The sequence below is a fragment of the Bemisia tabaci genome, chromosome 1, assembly GCF_918797505.1.
Source record: "Bemisia tabaci chromosome 1, PGI_BMITA_v3".
NCBI lineage: Eukaryota > Metazoa > Arthropoda > Insecta > Hemiptera > Aleyrodidae > Bemisia > Bemisia tabaci.
The window spans coordinates 38,845,632-38,865,135 of NC_092793.1; the positions used below are offsets into that span (position 1 = coordinate 38,845,632).

The window sequence follows — 19,504 nt, forward strand, 5'->3', positions numbered from 1 at the left end:
TTATTACTCGTAAAAGAAAATTAAAAATTATACTTTACTGAAAATCGAATGTGGGCCCCTTCATAAACGAGTGATACAACATTCACTGCATGTGTGTATGTGAACCTCTTGTAGTTTTGTAGGAGCCCAAGCGGTTCGCTCGCTCTTTGCAACAAACGCTACATTCGTGAATGGAAAGTCCTTGAAGGAGCACACAACGTCCTTTTTCTTTCTTTAACTTTTGCATTTTTTATTCAGAATCTTCGTAAAATCAAAAAGAAAAGTATGGACTGATCTGAGCCTTATATGTGCTCTAAAACAATATGAAATATTTTATCGCACAAAGTCGAACTGTAGATCGAATGTAGCCCCTTCACTTATGAGTGATGCAACAGTCATGACGTGTAAGTATGTGTAGCCCTTGCAGGAGCCCCCTTCCTCACCTATTTGCATTTTTATCTAAAGTACAAAAAAAAAATCGGTATGGATTGATCTGAGCCTTCTGTGCTCCAAAATAATATGAAATATTTTATCGCACAAAGTCCAATATTTTTCGATTCAGGTCCTACAAATGCTTTTAAAAGAGCATGAAAAAAAAAATACTCAATCGGCTGGCGAAAGTCCAGTATTTTTCTTGAGAATAGTCTCCTCCTTCAATGAGTGATGCAATAATTGCGACATTTTTGTATGAAAAGCCCTTGCAGAAGCCTTTTTTTTTGACTCAGCTAAATTTTGAAGAATCACTGACGTGTCGGCAAAAATGCTCTTACTGTAATCATTAGTATTTGTCCCCTCTGCATGCTGGAAGATTGCTTGCAGTGTATTTTTTAAGCGCATCAGTCTTCCTTTGCTTTCTCCCAAAACTTATTTATTGTATAATATTTTTAATCTCAACTTATGATGCTGCAGTTTAATATGCATGTAAATGGTAGCTATTATAACATTGTATCCTATACCACTGCATAATGAACTGATCATCATGAAAATGACTCCGGATTACCCAGATAATCATGGTTGAAAAGAGCGTTTTTATTTTTAACGCAGAGTAGAATAGGTAAGAGGGTTTTGACATGGATCCTCAGATATCTCTATGAAGCATTAATTTCAGTGACCCTTCTTTTTAACGCATTTTTGCGGACACGTCAGTGATTCTTCAAAATTTAGCTGAGTCAAATAAAAAGGCTTCTGCAAGGGCTTTTCATACAAAAATGTCGCAATTATTGCATCACTCATTGAAGGAGGAGACTATTCTCAAGAAAAATACTGGACTTTCGCCAGCCGATTGAGTATTTTTTTTTTCATGCTCTTTTAAAAGCATTTGTAGGACCTGAATCGAAAAATATTGGACTTTGTGCGATAAAATATTTCATATTATTTTGGAGCACAGAAGGCTCAGATCAATCCATACCGATTTTTTTTTTGTACTTTAGATAAAAATGCAAATAGGTGAGGAAGGGGGCTCCTGCAAGGGCTACACATACTTACACGTCATGACTGTTGCATCACTCATAAGTGAAGGGGCTACATTCGATCTACAGTTCGACTTTGTGCGATAAAATATTTCATATTGTTTTAGAGCACATATAAGGCTCAGATCAGTCCATACTTTTCTTTTTGATTTTACGAAGATTCTGAATAAAAAATGCAAAAGTTAAAGAAAGAAAAAGGACGTTGTGTGCTCCTTCAAGGACTTTCCATTCACGAATGTAGCGTTTGTTGCAAAGAGCGAGCGAACCGCTTGGGCTCCTACAAAACTACAAGAGGTTCACATACACACATGCAGTGAATGTTGTATCACTCGTTTATGAAGGGGCCCACATTCGATTTTCAGTAAAGTATAATTTTTAATTTTCTTTTACGAGTAATAAGAAAATTTGGTTCAACAAGTTTAAGACTTTGGCCGGATTCTTTACCCCTTAGAATCTGAAAGTTTTTTGGGGTTTTTTGTAGTTTTTATATCAGGTGGTTTTTGGAATAAAATGAAGCTAATGAAACATTTGGCTGGAGACAGAGAAACTGAGAATAATTTTTTCAATGAGCAGAACTGGAACTCCTTGTTTGATCAACTAAACATTAATAGGGGGTGATTCAGTTTGCAATCAATAAAAGTTACCTGATGTTTTGGTGAGTTTAAACTTCTCTCATCGAAAGAGGGTACATAATGTTTTAAAAACTGGTGGATTAGCAATTAATTGTCATAGTGTAGGCTACTTAGAATGAACTTCTTTTGCCGCATAAATTATTCCTTACTCATAAAGTTTCAACATTAATTCTGCAATTTTTACTGCGTTTAACTCAACTGTTGGACATACTTACATTCAGCTACTAAAATTTTAAATTAAATAACAGTGAGACCACTAAGTGGGAAGTCCATTCAAAGAGTTAAAATTAATTTTTTTTTTTTTTTTTTTTTTTTTTTTTTGTTCACTCATTATAAAAAGTATTTCCTGTAAGAGGTATTTAATTTATCAATAAAAGTGTGCGTCAAGCCAAGCTCCATCGGCCTCAAAAGTATTTTTTCTTTTAACAGAGTATAACGTCTAGGAATGTGACTTGAAACATGAAGATAAGAAAATTGTGCATATACCTATTATGCACTCCGTTGAACTTGAGCGATTCAGGTAATAATCGACTGAATTTCAACCTCAAGTTACAATGGCCTCAGTCAGAAAATTAATTGAAAAAGAGAAAAACTTGCTGCAAATACTACACTGTAAGCTTGATACAGTATACCCATATTGACGCTAGCGGAGAATATTTTGATTTATTTTGCTTAGAGTCGCTTTACCACATAATTTGTCGAATCGTATAACTGGCATGAAGTAAGCATTTAAATTTGAATGGAGTCTTTTGATTCATATAAGATAATGAATGCTACCTCTCAGTTACCTGGTAGTTCAAGAATTCCTAGTAATTTTGTTGTCCACTGTCGGACTAAAAGCACCACCCCCAAACTCTTCATCAGAGCATGTTCTGCAGTTGGTACCTAGGCGCAAACTTTTTGATCATAAATGCTACCGATTGGTCTAATCTTTTTTGGCTTTGATTCACCCGATTACATTTATTCCATTAAGAACTAGGTAGGCATGCGAACCATACATAGACCCAACGCTCAATTAATTTCAAAGTGCACTATTTCACTGGAGTAATTATGCTAGAAACTCACTAGGTGAAGATGGAATACTTCTGTGACACAACAACCAACAACACCACAATATTTTCACATCAAGAGTGGCGGTAGCCACCCCCGGTCGAGGAAAATGACGACCTACTAAAGTCCCTATAGCAAAGGGGAGGCCGACACTCTTAATCACACCTAACTCCCTTAATCTGAAAATTGATTAGATATAGAATGGAATTCAGAGCAAACGGCGGCACGGATTCCAACGATCGTGGTGTCTTTGAACACAGCTAAGTTAGCCGAATGTCATTTAAGGGTTTATTATCTAACAGTCGGTAGCTGCACCACCAGTGTAAGTCCATAACATAACCTAACTATTTGATGTGTTTACATCAAGTTTTCATGAGTTAAAATAGAGAAGGAATGGGCGCTACGTACTTACGATTGGTACGATTGGCCCAGAAATTTATGCAGCAATATAAATTCTTGATTTTATAGTAATCATCAAGCTGAGAAAATAGAACGAGTACATACCTTTCATGAAAGACTTTCTTACACATTGACTGGCCACATGGTGTTTCTAACAACTTCTGACACAAAATCAAAGAGACTCGAAGAAAACCAAATTTGAGCTAATACTCATCGTCAAAGATCTCTGATTTAGGGATATAAAGTTGACTTAGTGATTGAATTATACCTTGCATCCCCGCATATCTCCATGATGTAAACAAGCAACGGTAAGAGGCGAAGCTTTCCAAGATTAGTCATGAAGTACACAAGATCTTAATGTCAATAACATACAATTAGGGAAAGCACAAGCACTCAAGAGCACGTAGGTTGAAAGCAAAATTTAAAGCGAATAAATTTTGGTCAGAGCATAATGACCGTGTCGCAAGTATTGTGATGGGCGAAGGCTCATATTACGGTAATTTTTAGATCTTTTCTTGAGACTGATAGGGTCCACTGAAAACAACTACATCTCTTCAAGTTATGGAAACTAGCATTTGTGACTTGAGGAAAACAATAATGTATTTAAAAACTGAGAGTAATGGGCTCTCCCTTCGATCCATCGGTGTGCATGGTAGGGAAATATTTGGATGCTGTTAGTCACGAGAATGCAAACTGTGGTGTAAATCCTGCTTCCTTTTGATAGTTTGGCACAACTTTGGTGTCCTTTTATCGACGTAATTTACCTGAATTTTGGAATCCGAATTACATTCATTGATGCTTGGGTCAGACCATTTACGTATATGGGTCAGACATGTACACCCGACACCGACTGATAACCTCACTTCTGAACAATGACATCACTTGAACACTTGAAACTAATGAAATAGTGTATCGGGCTCTGGCAGAAGACGTGCGACGTAATAATATAAGTGTGTAAAAATATTAGTTAGCTTCTACAGAGAATTGAACTCTTATATTATATTAAATCATAAATCTGTTCTCAAGTAGTTAGAGTTGGAAGTTGGTATTGGTAACTAGGGAAATTTCGTTCCCGAGACTGGCTGAACTGAACGGAATCGACCAATGGCATTGAACCACTATACCGGATTTTTCTAAAATTCAAAACATTGTAGCTAAAATTTTGAAAGTTATTTGCCGATGCTGAATTATCCGAGCATTGAAACCCTATTAAATGTGGTAGAAATGAAATCCTCATATCTTCAAGTATGATCCTTTGTAGGTTTCATTAGAATCTGTGGCCGCATAAGCAAGAAATCTGTTGTGAAAGGTGATCATGTCGGTTTCCCGCTACTGAACGGCCCATGTTACAAAAAATATTTGTCATTTTGGGCCTTTAAGTGCTTATAACTTTTTGAAAACTCAATGGATCTGGATGAAACTTTCCAACTTAGTAGGCCCAATTTAGATGCGTCAGTAGACACCAAGATCGTTGGAATCCGTGCCGTCGTTTGGGCTGCAGTCTACTTAGAGTCGAATCAATTTTCAGAATAAGGGAGTTACGTGTGTCTATGGTTGGCTGCCACCTTTTTTCGTTTGGAGGCTTTCCAGTGTTGTCGAGTTTAGACTTTGTCCGGAGGTGGCTACCGCCACCCATGAAAATAGGATCATTCGTCGAACATCAAACAATAGACGAACACTTCCAACTGCTTAATCCCATGCTTTGAATTTCCAAATTTGACCACTGCTGGGGGTGCGACGGTCGACTGGCGGTGTGACTCACCCTGCGGTCTGACCCCATCCTACCGTTTACCCACGGCTAAGGCATCACAAGCCTTCCCTTCTGATTGTCATGAGACTTCACTTGGACCATATATGCAGTTTTCTCCAGTGTAAATAGGTATTGACTTGATTGGTGTGCACAATCCCGCTCTGTCCCATCAGTTGATCGTGTTTTGGTGACTCCAGGTGATTATAGATTCCACCAGGTGCAAATAACTTCCTAATCTTTGAATGAATGTTACTATGCTGCGTTGTTTGTTCTGATCATTTTGGTTTTTCTTAAAGATATTGTTAAGTACGTGGCTTAAAGATGTTCCTAGGAGATTTCCACGAAATGACGAACCATATTACTTACAGTTCTATGTCCCATTTCATGATGCGTCAATCGCCTTGGGAGGAAAGCCGTTGCTTTCGCAAGTGCAAGCTCAGGCGTGCATGTAGACGTCTCAGAGCATCTACCTTGGAGCATCGGTCATCACACTGACATCTCTGACGTCATTGCTCTTTCGAGAGCTACTAGGATATATACTCTGAGAGGTCTGTGGTGCTAGGTCGTATCATCGGGCAGCGATTAGATATATCACCTCAGCCCGGTGTGTAATCTTAAGTCATATCGCTTCCATTGATCAGGTCTACCATTTGAGACTAGCGTTGGATCATTTCATCCCCCCTAATTACAAGATCCCACATAAACAGGGATGCAGTATTTGCTTTTGAATGAAGAGAGTATGAAAAGTCAAATGAAAAATTCAGATAAGTTTTACCAGATGAGACATTTACTTACCCAATTCACATAAAATTGCTAAACAAGATCTGATGAGCCGATCATTGTCTCCGGCTGCAGGGAAAATAGCTGCCGCAACAGCCCTAGCCACTTGGAGAGGAAAATATTCAGGGGCAACCTTAAGGAGATGGCGAACTAGCTGTAAGGCTTGAACTCTTTCATTGTGATTCTGGACTAATAAATCTACACTCCTGTTAACAGCAATGCATTCAGATTATGAATCACTAGGATGGTTCTGAAAACTGCCTCGTCCAAAAATCCAACTGATAACAACAGGAAAATTAGATGTTTTGACTAAATTCAGTCCGACTCTATTTCATGTTGCAAAATTTTAAATGGTGTCCATAGATAACTAAACCATGTAACGTCTTTAGATTTTATGTAACTTTACCCTAAATTATGAAGTATATACTCACAAAATTTCAAGTTTCAGTGTTACTTAGTTTTCCACTTTATACAGCGATGTCTGATGTAGTTAAGCTCGTTTCCATCGCCCCTCATCTTTGGATATTGATGCAAGCCATGAAAGCAGTTTAGACACTACAGAAGCATTCAGGGTTTTCTTAATATCTTATTTCACAATCTCGAGATTCCATAACATGTTTTGCTTTTCCCTCATTAAAAAATTTTCAGATTGGCCCTTCCCTTACTTTTGGACAGATATTTTCTTCATGATTTTCCTTTTACAAATGCCTACTACTTGACTACACTTTTGCCAAAATATATGTTGCAGGCAAAAAGTCAAATCAGGCATTTTGTTAAATATTCTTACTTAGGTTTAAATCATAATTCTTTTGCTAATTATAGAAAAAATATTTTTGCAACATACTGGTAGAGGTATACTGGGTGTTCCTCAGCACCCTTACACTATCTTTTCCCGGAAACGGCCGGGAATTGATCTTCGGGACGAAAACTTCTTGTAGTAGGGCGGATAAGGGGAAAAAGTTCCCAGAATCGTGCATTTCTGGAAGAAAGCATAAAACTTTCAGGATGTCATCTTTACCTATAGAAGGTTCAATTTCGCAAGTGAGCCCAAAATTCTGAGGCCATGGGGGCCGGGGGGGCAGGGGGCCCTGATTTCGCTATGTTTTGCCGAATTTTCGCGTTGGATCATCGTGAGAACGCCGTTAACAATGTAAAATGTAATCAAAACTTGTGTAAACGTGATTAGTAGGTTCTCTCAAACAGTATCCTAAAATGCTATCACTGTCCGATCCCGGAGCACCCCTCAAAATGCCAAAAAATCAAAATGGCGCCCATAATAAGGCCTCCGGAATATCGGTATTTTCACTTGTGCATATCCTGTCATGTGAGGTATCATTTTCCATGTAATTTTGGTCGCAGATTTCATATTTGAAGTCAAAACAACCCCCCGGTCAAAATTGGTGCCCCCAATCCAAGATGGCGTCCAGATTTGAAAGGCAGGAGGGTGCATTTTTCAAATTTTTACGTAATAAGGCAAGTGATATGTCATTTCCTATGTAAGATTGGTCGTACATTTCATTATTGAAGTCAAAAAAGCCCCCCGGTCAAAATTGGTGCCGGAAGTCTAAGATGAATTTTTATGAGAAAAAAAATCACGTGAGATGACAAGTGAGGTATCAATTTATACGCATTTTTAGTCAACAAAACGAACCTAAATGAAATGTAAAAAAAATCTTTTACACAAAAATGAAACGAGATAATCAAGATGAAAGCCATCATGGCTGACAAGTGAAAAATGATGAGCCACTAATAGTGAGGTGTCTTGCTGATAACTGCACAAAAACTCTGAACTCCATTTCAGATGCCCTAGACTCAGAGGATGAACAATTATTAAGTACCGAAAATAATTTAGAAAACTTTCAGTCGGTTTCAGTTGGTGGGTCTCTACTACATCGAAAGCGATCAAAGCATAGGCATACTTACGAATCCATTGCACAAACATATGTTCCATCATATTGATGAGCAGACACCAATGTTTCTTTGCGTTTTCAAAGTGATGTTAAACGCGCAAAATCCGAGATGATCGCTGTTCTTGCATGCGTTTACTGGTTGCGATTCAACCCCTTACATCCATAAAATAGGAACAGCAACTTTATTATGTATGCTTTTATCTGATCCTTACCTGCAAGAATCCAAAGAAAGGTTCTTGGAACCTAATCAAAACCACGAACGGATGTAAAGAGCTGGAAAAGAGTAAATCGATGGTGAAACTGCTTAAATACTATTTCGATTCGTGGTGTAGCAGACTTCTTGTCATACTTCCGTTCCTTCATTAAAAAATACTGGAGTCATTTCTTGAAAACTTTGCTTGTTTTCACTCTCTATGTGAGGAATATTCTGTAAAAATTTCAAGCCATGATGTCGGTTTGTTCCCCTTTCAGAAAATAAAATAGGGGCGAATATTTTGAAATCCTGCAACCAAGATACGCACTTTTGCTGTTTCACTGTCGAAATATTACTCCTCAATGGTAGCCAAAAATGTGACTTTCGCTGACCTCCGTCATCATATATCGAAGGAAAAATTTCAAGATTTCAATGTCTTCATTCAATTAGAGAAATTACCCTCGATATCATCAGCAATGAAGTAGGTAACATTAATTTAGGAGCTACTTTTATACTCAACTGTGGATGGGATGAAGTGATCTGGGTGCTTGTCTTTGGGGATGGATCAATAAAAACAAGGAGCTTCATCCTATTTTAAGTGACTTGCCTCCAGCTCCCGGAATCCCCGCTTAAAATTATTCGGTGTAATTGTAAGAAAGGGAGTGACACCATGCTGTACCACCAAGAAAAAAATAATCTTTTTGTTCTTAGACTCATGCAGAAGTTCTGAAGACTCCAACTGTAAAAAATTACAAAACCGTAGGAAGAAGATCCTGAAGAGCCTGACTGGGAATGTGAATCAGCATGTGTTGATTAGGATTTTCTCCTATACTGACTGGAGAGGGTAAGGCAAGAGGGTATACCCTGGAGGTATTATACCCTAATACTGGAGGGTGCGTCGCGTGAAATGTCCTTATCTTTATTGAGAAATTATATGGGCTTAAAAATGAATAAAATAGCTCATGATAGATGCTCCTGTTAACACCATTCCTACCGTGGACGGCCGAACTGATCACCCTCTTAATTATCTCGTATCATTTTTGTGTAAAAGATTTTTTTTACATTTCATTTAGATTCGTTTTGTTGACTAAAAATGCGTATAAATTGATACCTCACTTGTCATCTCACGTGATTTTTTTTCTCATAAAAATTCACACTCCTGCCTTTCAAATTTGGCCGACATCTTAGACTTCGGGCACCAATTTTGACCGGGGGGCTTTTTTGACTTCAGTAATGAAATGTACGACCAAAATTACATAGGAAATGACATATCACTTGCCTTATCGCGTAAAACTTTAAAAAATGCACCCTCCTGCCTTTCAAATCTGGACGCCATCTTGGATTGGGGGCACCAATTTTGACCGGGGGGTTGTTTTGACTTCAAATATGAAATCTGCGACCAAAATTACATGGAAAATGATACCTCACATGACAGGATATGCACAAGTGAAAATACCGATATTCCGGAGGCCTTATTATGGGCGCCATTTTGATTTTTTGGCATTTTGAGGGGTGCTCCGGGATCGGACAGTGATAGCATTTTAGGATACTGTTTGAGAGAACCTACTAATCACGTTTACACAAGTTTTGATTACATTTTACATTGTTGACGGCGTTCTTACGATGATCCAACGCGAAAATTCGGCAAAACATAGCGAAATCAGGGCCCCCTGCCCCCCCGGCCCCCATGGCCTCAGAATTTTGGGCTCACTTGCGAAATTGAACCTTCTATAGGTAAAGATGATATCCTGAAAATTTCATGCTTTCTTCCAGAAATGCACGATTGTTATGCTTATCCGCCCTACTATTGGGGTAAATCGACCCCAAAGAATTCAATGACAATATTTTCAGCCCCCTTCCCTCCCAAACCCGATGGGTGGGGGGGGGGGGTCGAGGGGCTAAAAATGTTGTCATTGAATTCTTAGCAGGAGCATGCTGACACAATTTGCAACATCGTTCTTTCACTCAAGATTTTTGTGAAGCTCTGTGTTGCTGTGAGGGATTCAGTCTACACTGTAATCTGTTCAAAGTCAGTATTTTAAATTTTACAAGCTTTTGAGTGGTTACCATGGTTTGATTGGAATAATTGTTTGCAACGCGAAAAACCATGAAAACTTACGGCAAATTGTTGTTCGTTGGACATATGTGAATTTTTATCATTCAGATAATTGACTATTATGTATATTTAATTGTCATAAAAAAGTCAGCCATTAGAATAGTTTAGATGCTTATGTGCTGCTGGTACTTACAATTGTATTAGGAGCAAAATTAAAGAAACTGGCTCTCAACTGAAACAACCAGTTATTTCAAAAGACAAGTGAAACGCCATATTTCATCTACTCTGAGAGGTTCAAAATATTGACTTGAGGTATGAAAATTTTCATTAGTTTCATGCTATAGACGTTTATTAGCATTCTTGGATAATTTGCTGGATCTGCAATGGAGAATTTGCATACAGCGAGGATTCTCATAGCTTTTTCCATGTTTTCACCACGTTAAACGAAGAGAAAATATTATTACCTAGCTATAAGAATCGGAATTTGGACTTTGTTCAAGATAAAAAATGATTGTTTGGTTTTCAGCAGATGTCGCAAAACCCGGAGCCCAGCGGAACGAACAGTTGAAGATTCTTGAACTAGTATGGCCCGCATACTGTGAAAAAAACAAAAGATGTTCCATCAGATTTTCTGAATTGTAAAAGCTAAAATATCACAGCTCATTTTGGAAGCAATAAATGAACGAAAAATTCATCGTAGGACACATATCCACTAGACCATTAAATACAGAACAGACAAAACACTATTTGATTTATACGTAAAGCACAGTGAAAAAGCAGAAATATTTATAAAATCTTGACTATGTAATACATTGATCGGCACAAGAATTGTTGCAAAAGCCAAGCTGGATGGTGTGGAAAAAATTTCAGACAAGAATTTGAGATGTGTCCTTTTTCATATTCATCACTTACAGTTGTGACTTAACTAGTTCCAATTTCTTGTTGCTGATAAAATTTTCATCTAAACTAATTCTCAACACATATTTCTGCAGGAATAAAAACAGGAATGTCCTTAACATTCATAAAAACAGGCTGATTTTGATGGTATTTTCTAAAAAAGTGGTATGTTGTAAGAAATTGACTCAGCTTGTAGAAATTTAAATGAGTTTCAACTGTGGAAATAACCAATTTTGTCGTCCGATCAACTCCTGGCAAGTCACTGTTTATAATTTGAGAAAAAGGGCGATTTTAAGCCATTTTTGCCAAATTTGGCAACTTCTTGGTGACAATTTTGTTATGAAATGGTCAAATTCGGATTCAGCGCCAAAAGTTACACAGGAAACCATGGAATTAATGCTACCCGGTGTTTTTGGAGGCTAAAATTTCTATCTGCCCGGACTCAAAAAGCGTCGTCGCTCCATAAAGCTATTTACAAAAATGATTATATCTCGCGAACAAAAAGTTTCCCTGCGAGCTGTAATATATTGATGGATGCAAAATTGAAGGAACTATCGATTAGACAACTTTTCATTCAAATTTGAAGATAGCGTTTTTGAGTATTTGCGGATTTGTAAAATTTGTCGAATTTAAAAATAAAAAAATTGGCAACAATGCATGTTAAAATTAATGCGACATTAAAAACATGGTCATTTCCTTAAAGTGCGCAATTTTTAGAGAATTTTCGTTAAAACCGCAACTTCATAGCTCAATTTTAATACCACTTACGGGATTTGCCTGTTTTCAACTTGGCAACGCCGTAGCGCGCGGGAAACATTTCGGGAGAACTTGCCAATGCCGGAAAAAGGTGAGTCTTGTGATAGGGAACAACATATCCAACTCCGGGCAGAATCCAAGAGTAGGGCAAAATCGCCGATTTTGAATAACCCTCTTTCGTAACAGGAGTCCCTCAATCCAACCCTTGCTCACCAGGATGCTACTCAATATTCCACATGGCCAACGCCAACCTACCAACACAAACGTGACGAGAGAGGCTTTCATTAACCGGTGAGTTTATATTCACGTTTTCCCTACATTGATAGAGACCATGGTGCTTCCTCACGATATGCCCCCAGAAGCGTCAGCCATGCTGAATATTGTATCCTTGTGCGCAAGGTTTGGATGAAGCGACTCCTCTCTTGAAATGTTCATCTATGCCGTAGTATCGTTTTTGAAGTGGAAAATTTAAAAAAACGCATATTTTTGACCCAGATTTTGAAGTCAGGAGTATATTTCAGACTTTCCCAATGCTTCCATCGTGATTTTTGAGCCATTTTCTATTAAAAACAACTCTACTTTGGGCTCTAACTGAGGTTTGCAACATGCCCATTCTTCAGAGGCGCTGGAGGAGAGTAGGGATCTGATAGCAAAGTGGGTGCTCTCACAATATATCTGTGGACTAGTCATGCGTAGCGGGAATTCAAACAGTCACGCATTCTTCTGAAAAAATCTCGTTTTTCTACGCGCAAGTTCACTTTGTGAGAGTAGAAATGAAAAGTTTTTATGGGTGGAATGTATTAGCAGCGTGATGAAGTGTGTGTCCTAAAACTGTCAGCTAAATATTAGTTTTTTTCGATGAGATAATCGAGCTGTAAGTGAAGGTCTCAAATGGCAATAAAACTTGCTGTTCTTTCGACTGTGCAAGATTCAGATTTTCCCATCATGCTCTGCGCGACGGGACTATTTCGAGCTCCTTTGCGACTATTCCCCGAACCGAGACTCTCATTGACTGGCTGGGAGATTCTATTGTTCTCTGTCGTAAACAGGGGGATACGAGTACCCACTCTGCTTCAGGATCCCTAGATAAAAGTACCAAAAGTCTCGAGCTAGGCACATCTTCAATTTCAGGCACAATTTGCGTTAACTGTTGTGGATTGAATAATCTTGCTCTCATTACTTTATACAATTGCGAATTGGAAAGTTTTATGGCAGACTCCCAAATAAATAAAAAATAAAAGTCCTCCGTGATTAGGAGAGGAGAATAGGGATGGTTGAACTTCCACTCTTATATATTTTCTGTGGTGTACTTTTGAACATCAGAATCCTTCCTAATTAAGTGAAGTTGTTTCTTAAAGTGATTGCTTGCTCCTAAAAAAGTTGTAGCACTGTCCTCGAAAATTGTGCTAGGCAAGATTCTTCTTGCAGCAAATACTGTGAATCCGGAAAGAAATGTTTTTGAAGGTAGATCTGAGATAACCTTACGACGAACTACTTTCGAAACGCAGCATATAAATATTATGATGTATGAACACAGTGAACTGACGTTTTTTCGAGAGAAAAAACCAAATTAGGAGAAGAGCGTCTGGTCAGGATGTCTCGTCTGGTCGGGATGTCTCGCTGGGAGAACCACCAGTTCGTGTAACTGGGTGGGTGTGGAGGCTTTTAGTCGGGGTCCGAACCCACTCGCGCGCTGCTGACCATCGAGCATGCCTCAATCTCGTGTGTGCGGGGTACGGATGACCCTCTCAAACCCCCTGTCAGCTGATTGCGGCTGTCGGGGGTGGGACTGGCCGCCCGTTCCTGGCACATGCGGGCAGTAGTTGCCGGAACTCGGTTTTCTCCCTGTTTTCAAAGCAGAAAAAAACAAAAAAACAAGAAAAAAAAACAAAATTAGAGATGGAGAGTGAAAAAGTGTTAAAGATTGCATACCACAAAAGTATTTCCTCTATAGATAATCCAAGATCACAGGGTGTGAGGTCTGGGTTCAGTTTGACTAGGAACTGCACAAATGCATTTAAATAAGCAAGAATTTTTGCCTCTGATAAATGCTGTTTTTGGCACACGTTTGACAAAATTTCATGGATTACTTCTTTAGGCTCTGAAACAAAATGAAAAAAACCATGTTACAACTATTCAAATCCTTGGTAAGTAGTCTCAATTTTATAGTATGCTTTTCTTACTTGTATACCCCTTTTTAATGGCGTTATATTGCAGCTAGAAAAAGTTCAACATGCCTTCCTAAGAGACCTGTCTCAGTGTTCCCGGATGCACCGTTTACGAAGTTCGTGTGCACTGCGCTCCCGCTCTCCATGCTACTATTCACTGCTTTGTCACTCTGTGACATCACGCTTCCGAACTTTTTAAGATAAGGAAACGTTTCCCCGTATACTTTTGGTCCGTACGCGATCCACAGGCTTGGGATCACTGCTCTGTCTCATCGTTCTGCAAACTCGATGTCCTTTCATGATCATGATTGAGAAAAAAAAATTTGAACATGAAAAAAAAGAAAAGAAAAAAATTTAGAGGAGCGAGTCAGGGAGAGCATAGCAAAAGTAAGTAGTCATGCTGAGCTAAACGAAGTTTTAGCTCTCAGATTACGGAGTAGCGAGGGCAGCGTCCACGGCTGCTGACAGAGTGGTATTTGCATGGATGGGCTTCCAGTTTCTGCGGGCTTGCTTACGAGTATGCTTGTAATTATTGCCCTATGGCTCTGGATAGAGTTTACTGAAGAAGTCCCGGTGCCCCTCGGCGAGCTGCCTCCGACAGTTTCTGAACCTCGGGTTTCTTGATCTCTCTCTGTATTCCGTAAGTAAAAATATGCCAAATAGGTTCTAGAAAAAAAATGCATGAGAAATAATTCCTCTTTTTCCTATTCTCATGCCACTTCTCGAGCGGTAATTTCTCCATCTTTCGGCCAAAAGAAGAGTGGTAAAGGCCCGGTCGTCCCTAATGCCGCCTTTTTTTTTTTTTTTTTTTTTTTTTTTTTTTTTTTTTTTTTTTTTTTAAGTTCTGTTCTTTCAGAGGTTGTTAATTTTTCTTAGTTAGTTCCTAATTATGTGTATTTCTAAGTTTAAGGTCCGTCTTTTCCATACAGTGCCTCATGATGGGTAAATCAAGCATTCGCTCGATGCAAAATTTTTCGAGTCGAGTGCATACCAAGGATGGGCGCCTCAACCACAAGTGGTTCTTCACCTGGTCGCATTGAAAAGCTTGATTCAATCTCTGGTGCTATCGGGCAGACCAATAGAATGCCTGGTCAGGGAGACGACAACAAATTGTGTCCGTTACGTAACCGACACTTGAAAATGTGAATTAAAAGATGATACAAAAGATGAAACTTGGCAATTCTTGAGATATGAGGTGAAAATACTGCTGCCTTAAAAGTTGTCTAAACTTTAGGGACTTCCTGTTAGTTAAATAATGTTAAATGAGGATTTTGTGTAGAGTGCAATTAGTGCTACAGACCTAAAAATCACAGGTTTTCATTAAATTTAAAGTCTTCGGTGTAGAAAAAGCCGACTTATTAGTAATGGTTTGATCGAGAAGACTTCAGCGAACACTTTTATGACAGTTTTAAAACTCCTGGTTCCATCTGGCGAGATGAACACTGCACTTAATACAACTGCTGAAATATAGGTTGCCAAATGTGGTGACATTCTTTCTAATGACTTTTCTCGCTTATAAATAAACACTTCAGTTCAAAATGGCAATTTTCTTGAACATTAGAGTCTTCACTCTGCAAATATTTCCAAAGAATTCATAATCAGTACTGAATTACTACCGCAAATCGATCTTTTGCTTCAAAATCGTGGTGGGCGACGCGTAACCGACCGGACATTTTCGGCCTTTAAAGTCTCTTATTAGGAAATACAATCATAATTTATCATACTTTTTAGCAAAGATGAGTTCAGGGACATCATTCCTATTGATTTATCAACTTGGTTTTCAATAGTTTTACCCTAAGTCGTTTACAACCCACGGTGGCACGACTATTCCTTTTATCGAGAAATCACCCAATAGAAGTTGCTCCATTAGGCATCTCTATGAAACAATTTTTCCGTTCTCTCAGACAAAAACAACAGGATCAATTCCATACGGGGGTTCATAAGCGCATCATGCCGTTTGACCAGAGGAACATATTTACCTACTTGACATAGGAAGGAACATTCGTTAGACATGCAATACACATATCCATATGTATTTATCGTTGCTAGATCCAAAAATGACCTTATTTCATCTCTGTCAGGCACCACTTTCTTGAAAAATAAAACTTTCTTCGAAAAAGCCCGTTTTTAAGGAAAATCTTGCTTTTCCTACCAAAAATTGTTGGAGATTGAAATCTATGATCATAATTGAACTCAGCGCTGCCAATTACATTGGGGTTACCTATAAAATCCTGACGTTTGTGAAGGAGAAGAAGGAAAAGGAGAAGGAGAAAAAGTGTGGGGGGTGGTTTTTCAGTAATGATAATACGAGGGCCACTGACACATATTGCGTTTATATTGAATGAATTGTATGGTTTCACATATATAGATCTAAATCTCTAAATACTAAGTTCTATGCACGGGTCTAAGCCGTGGAAGGTATATGGGTCTGTGCCGTGGAGGGTATACGACGGGTCTGTGCCGAGATTGACAGAACTCGTCTCTTTGAATTACACATTAGCACTGATTTCCCGGCCTATGCCCCGACCTCTATCTATAGTCGATCGCCGACTCCCCACCAGGTTGGTATGGCACAACTTTGCAATAGGGGACCGAGCGATCGAACTGTAACCAGTGGCCGAAGTTGAAACTGCTCCGAGCGGGCGCTTCGGCACGGCACGCGCATCATTGAGATGATATGTGCGTGTGCCGTGCCGTGCCGCCACAGAAGACACATTTGCACTCCTGTGTAATGCAAGACAGACCTCTTTGCGCCAATATACGTTTTATTTTTTACAGGTCGGAAAACGTTTGATATAATCCTGGCAGTATATATAACTTCAAAATTGGGGGATTTTTATTTTTGACGCCTTGAATTTTTATTTTTAGGCCTTTCGTGCCTGTATAAGAAACTCAGCAGTATCCTTAAGTTTAATGAAATTTCGGCCGGACCGATTTTTTAATTTTATTTCTTCAGCTCATTATACCCCCAGAGTCGTTGTTTTTATTTTAGTTGTTAGCCATATATTCACGCACTATACCTAACACGCCTTATTGACCATAATGCGTCTTTGAAGACTTTCAAGGCCAGCAAGACTTATTATTTTCATACTTTTATTTATCCCTTTATATAAATTTCTTCGTCAAATTCGAGATTCAACGAGTTTACTTAATCCCGCGAATCTGAGTTTTTTTCTGCCTTTCAGGAATCTCTCTATCAATTTTTCGGTTTGAGGAAAAGGATTCGTTAGGTAATTGGCGATTTTACAGCTTCACCGTCATAATTAACTATTCAATTAAAACACAACTAGCGGCTTCAGCTCCCTACGCTTGCTTGCGCCGCTAGCCGAGGGCTTCGCCCCCTGGACCCCCAGTCGAATGTTGGCTCGCTTCGCGCGCCAAATTTTGCTACTGCAAGTAATTAGAGGACTTCCTGGAGGCAAAATGATAAATTCAGAAACAAAGAATAAGAAACTAATAATGATAACCACCTACTTCTAGAATAAGAAAAATCCTTGAAAATAAAAAACACTCCTGGAAAAGAAAATCAAAACACTTTGTGAAAATTTAACGGTGCAAAAGGGTGAAGATTAATCACCGATTCTCTTGGAAGAACACATGAGCTGCTGTAAAAAAGTGAATTAGTAATAAAACCTGTGCTGCCGTAAAAAGGAAAATTATCTTCTGAAAAATACACATCACAATTAAGTAATTTCAATAGAAAAAAAAAAAAAAAAAAAAAAAAAAAAAAAAAAAAAACTAAAGACAAAATCAAGAAAGCAAAACTCTAGACGCACTGATACGAAACCTGGACAAACCGAGAACTGATCATGAGCAATACGACGGAGGAAATGCGTAGCAGGTGTTCCCAGTCAGAGAGCATAAGAAAGGTAGTGATACTGCCATAGAATCCATGTCAGAGTAGAAGGGTGACACGTGTTGTGAGCGGGTAGGGATGGGTTTAGCCGGAGAGGGAAACGGAAAATCAGACGGTGGGAGGTCCCCCAACCATATCTGACTATCCCCTAAACATCTCTGACTGGGAACACCTGCTACGCATTTCCTCCGTCGTATTGCTCATGATCAGTTCTCGGTTTGTCCAGGTTTCGTATCAGTGCGTCTAGAGTTTTGCTTTCACTCTCACTTGTAGATTCGAAGATTCACGGCGTTCGTTTCAAACATGTTTTCGAGAACCCCAAAAAAGGAAGCGTCAATCTCCGCGGAGACTATTTTTCGTGAAATTTTAATGTGCGCATCGTTCTTCTCGTACCGAAAACAGTAAGACTCGACTATTTGCAGGCAAATCCCTCTCGAGCTTAACTGACTCATTGTCTATGAAAAGCGCAAACGATGCTGTTAACTCGCTGACCTGCACGAGGGAAGTAAGTCTCTTGGATCCGCAGAACAGACTCTTCGAGAATTCGACAAGAAAAAATACTCTTGATTCAATCAGATTTTTAAATCACATAAAATATAATTTTTATGAGACTGTAAAACTCTAGGGAGAAAACATTTTTCATGCTAAAAACGACGGAATACTCCCAAAAACAACTCTACTGAGGTCCACAAAAATAAAATAAGTACTTCTTAAGTACTTTTTAGGTACTTAAGGAAAAATTTAAGTACCTCGCTTTGGGGAAAAATTAAGTACTTTTTACCTAAGTACCTGTTCGCGACGTATCGCAATTCTTCGATTTTTGCACTGCCACGCGCTTTACTTCGGCTATTCCCGTGGCCTTCTCGGCTGTTTTCGTCAAATCGAGGGAAATGCCTTATTCCGCTCCTCTACAACAACCGCGCTCTTACGGGCTGACATTGTACTGATACACCTGACGGCCAAAGCACAGAGGGTTGCATAACTCTCAGGCGATCGAACTGAACGCGCAAAATTACGGACCTTCCGCGAGATTTAAGTACTTTTCAGGTACTTACGAACCGACCTTAAAAAATGCGTACTTTTTCCGAACTTTCCGTACTTTACGGACTGGTAGACACCCGGGACCTATGTATTTTTGGCTCCTAAATTCAATAATTACCTTACTTTATCTCAATCATGTATTAATTTCCAGAAAATTGAATTTTCCTAGGAAAATCCTTTTTTTGTAAATAATCCTGATTCGCCGGGAAAATGACGGAGACAACGAAAAAACCAAGGTCATACTTGTACTCAGGGCTGCATATTACACGCAAATTTCGCTATTAAAGGACCAAATTTTAACTTCCCCGTTCTTCGGTGCATACCAGTGTAATCTTTCATGTTCAACAGCGGACCAGTCTTGCGTCATTTTCAAACTTTCCGCACAAAAGAGTGTCTCCTGAGTTGTGTAACCTGCCAGCGTGTACAACAAAAAATCAGTTGCACCTCATCCAAGTGTAGCTCTATTTTCGTGTGAGTCTCTGTTTTCCTCCTTGGCATGAGATAGGCCAATGAAGCGCCCGGTATCTCCGAAACGCGCCGCACTGCGCACTGCGCGCTGCGCCTCGTC

The 19,504-nt window shown here is 39.0% G+C and overlaps 1 protein-coding gene across 3 annotated transcripts in view; it reads right to left on the minus strand.

The window, feature by feature from the left end:
• Nucleotides 1-19,504, minus strand: part of rictor (rapamycin-insensitive companion of Tor) — an 83,038-nt gene that overhangs the window by 51,366 nt on the left and 12,168 nt on the right. For all 3 annotated transcript variants that reach the window (XR_002009247.2, XM_019049161.2, XM_072300685.1), the window contains exons 3-5: nt 13,804-13,972; nt 10,683-10,814; nt 6,075-6,265 (exon numbers count right to left, since the gene is read on the minus strand). Coding sequence is in view for 2 of the 3 variants with exons in the window: in XM_019049161.2 (XP_018904706.2) it covers nt 6,075-6,265; nt 10,683-10,814; nt 13,804-13,972 (492 nt within the window). In the remaining variant the exon portion in view is untranslated. The remainder of the gene's footprint in view (nt 1-6,074; nt 6,266-10,682; nt 10,815-13,803; nt 13,973-19,504) is intronic.